At 47.1% G+C, this 2,773-nt stretch overlaps 2 protein-coding genes across 2 annotated transcripts; both read left to right on the forward strand.

Annotated features, from left to right (window-relative positions):
• Positions 1-297: 297 nt before the first annotated feature.
• On the forward strand, positions 298-1,511 carry Pmar_PMAR010354 (conserved hypothetical protein; the record flags this gene model as incomplete). The annotated part of the gene is made up of 8 exons (XM_002783916.1): positions 298-414; positions 464-515; positions 562-678; positions 719-821; positions 871-967; positions 1,012-1,103; positions 1,149-1,284; positions 1,452-1,511. Coding segments are annotated over 8 exons (774 nt in total), but the record flags the coding sequence as incomplete, so codon positions are not given.
• Positions 1,512-1,631: 120 nt separating this feature from the next.
• Pmar_PMAR010355 (hypothetical protein) lies at positions 1,632-2,523 on the forward strand (the record flags this gene model as incomplete). Its single annotated transcript, XM_002783917.1, has 5 exons — positions 1,632-1,860; positions 1,905-1,981; positions 2,024-2,101; positions 2,274-2,342; positions 2,386-2,523. 5 exons carry the CDS (start codon positions 1,632-1,634, stop codon positions 2,521-2,523), a joined length of 591 nt encoding a protein of 196 aa, XP_002783963.1.
• Positions 2,524-2,773: the final 250 nt, after the last annotated feature.

Consider the following 2,773-nt stretch of genomic DNA (forward strand, 5'->3'; position numbering starts at 1 on the left):
GAGGGCAGGAGGACGAGGTCGATCTCTTCGAGGAGTTCGTCAAGACGTTGAGGAAACTACAGAAGGATTATGAAGTGCCCAAGCTGACCCAACTGGAGAATATTATAAATACCATAGTCGAAGAAGGGTATACCGTAGGAATGGGGATGTTCTAAAGTCGATGCGTGGGTCGTACTCAGGGAGGAGTTGCCGGCCTGGAACTTCAATGGTCCACAGGACATCATGTCCTTTAGGGTTGTATGTGAGGTGAATTCGACGAGGAGTGGTATGTATTGGCATTCGATTTGTCGGATGTAGGCTTTACGAGAGTCCAACTACAACAAGTTGAAGGCGATGAGACTGTGGAAGTGTGATATGGGAGATGAGGGTGTACGGAGTGTTTGCAAATACCTCGAGATGCCTGTTAACCCTAAGGTCTTAACCCCTTTCACGGTTTGCCTTACTATTATATTTTCTCTATTAGTTCGGTGGTTGTATAGTAGAGGATGTTCAAATCACTGATGGTGGAGTGACGAGTATGTAACCTTGCAGCCCTCTACTGTATAGGTAGATTCCTCTCAGGTCTCGGGTGTGCTATACTAGGGCGGACCCTCAGCTTGAATGGATATAAGCTCATAACCCTACTCAAACTAGACTACAACAAGTTTGGCAGTGCTGGTGTCGAGGCGTTGGCAGAGGGTAACTGTTAGCTTCCTATTGTCGGATTGTTCCATTCCAGGTCTATGCCAGAACGGATCAATACGTGGCCTCAGCTTACAGTACTGTGATATAGGCCCGGAAGGAGCTCAGCACTTATCCCTTATTCTCATCTTTGTCAACTGGTGAGTATAGCGGTACTCTGATGTACCGTGTACTTGACTTGGTTGTTAGTATTATAGAAGATCTCAATCTTCGTGGTAACAACCTACAGAGTTTGGGGTTCCTAGAGCTCATGTCGCGTGGATTCCGGGGGGCTAGGAAGTTGAAGGTTGGAACATTTCGATCTATACTAATGAGTATGTGGTAATCAAGGCGATCAATGTTGCTGATAACAAGATCCACGAGGAGGAGAGGCTACTGCTTGAACTTACTAGAGTCTTCCGTGAGAATCTAACGATAGAACGGTAGGACGCTCGATGGGTGTGGGTATATGTTGGACTTGGTTACAGATACAATTTAAGCTCTAATTTCTTCACTGATGTTGGGGCTAAGCGAGTGGTACAGGGATTGGTAGGGTCGACTCACATTAAGGAGGTCCTTGTCACGGAACGGTGCTCTCCTACTACATTGGAGGCATTGGAACAGGTAGTAGCTGAGGACTAGTTTTGTCTACTCCGAAATGACTCATTCCATAGAAGTTCTTTATCATTCATAGTCTCTCTAACTTGTGAGTATTTCTCAACTTGCTGAGAGCCTTCGGTTATGTTCCTGCTGTTATTGGTCCGCATATATGGAGTGAATCGTGGTGACAGGCCATGGGAGCGAGCAAAGGGAAAAAGGGCGGCAAGGGTAAAAAAAAGAAAAAGAAATGAGGAGCATGTCCCTTGGGTTGACATGAATGTGTCTGCAATGGTTGTTGGCATTGTTGTTGCCTTAATAGATGTTTGGTTAACCATGGGCATCCTTGCTGACCCCAATTGATAGCTTTTACCATGACTCATCGTTCCCCAGTGTCTCGTCCCGCACAAGGGGCTACTCATCTCGCGGGTGAAGTCACCGAGTGTGAAGTGTCACCAGAGGTGCTCACTTGGACCACCACTATTCCTTGCTGGCATAGCCTTGATCTTAATCAGATATTGACGATGAAGATAAGGAAGGCCCTGAGCTCTATACGCTCTCACTTACCACAGAGGCCTATTGGTGTTGGGGGACTGTCACCAGGTTGGTATCACCCTTTGCAGATTGTGAACATGACATGATGTTAGATGCCGTTGAGGAAGTGATGGTGGCGTGTAAGCGCTGTGTGGCCCTTGCATTCAAAGTGAAGAAGCTGGAGGCTGAAGTATGTTTTATCTAACAGTGTAGTCTGTGTGCATACTATCAGTTATCGTGCTCTAATGAGAGGAACCACAAGCTGAGTAAGGAGCTTCGAGAGCTACGAGCGTCCAGACATGAGTGGGAGGTGGGTAGTGTCCTGTATGGGGATATATGCTATATGTGTTGGTGACAATGAAGTAACTCCACGAGCGTTCTGAGGAGGACTTGTTGTACACTCGTCCAATACATATTCTAGTGCTGGTCCCACTACTAGTACTACTGTGAACGTGCGAATTTGAAAGTTGATTCATTGTTAGGATCAACGGGATAAGTATATTGACAGACTCGCGAGAGTTAAGGAGTGGGTGAAGTTGACTAAAGTTAAAGTAAGCACCTATGTGGTCGTGGTAGTGTAGTAGTTGTGGACAGCACAAGATGGAGAAGGCGGCTCTCATGAGGGCACATGAGGAGGAGCTAGTTATGGCACTTAGTCGTCAGATGGAATCTCATAAACACGATAAAGGCTTCGATGATGATGACCACAGGTTATCAAGTGTTGTCTTGTAGGGTAGTCCATCGTCCTGTTCAGTGCGTCATCTGCAATGCAGCACAGGCAAGGGCAAAAAGCGTCAGAGGGGGCAGTGGTCTCGCATGTGGTCAGTGCTGCACTATTATGCATAACTTGATGTCGATAATGCAGGTTAGCAGAGGGGAAGAGGGTGGCGGCCCCTTGGATCCTCCCGAGTATGTCAGTCGCGTCCTCTGGGGTGGTATGATAAGCATCCCGTTCAGAGTATGGAGTCCCCTACTCGTCCCT

The sequence above is a fragment of the Perkinsus marinus genome (genome assembly GCF_000006405.1).
Source record: "Perkinsus marinus ATCC 50983 genomic scaffold scf_1104296935406, whole genome shotgun sequence".
Classification (NCBI taxonomy): Eukaryota; Perkinsozoa; order Perkinsida; family Perkinsidae; genus Perkinsus; species Perkinsus marinus.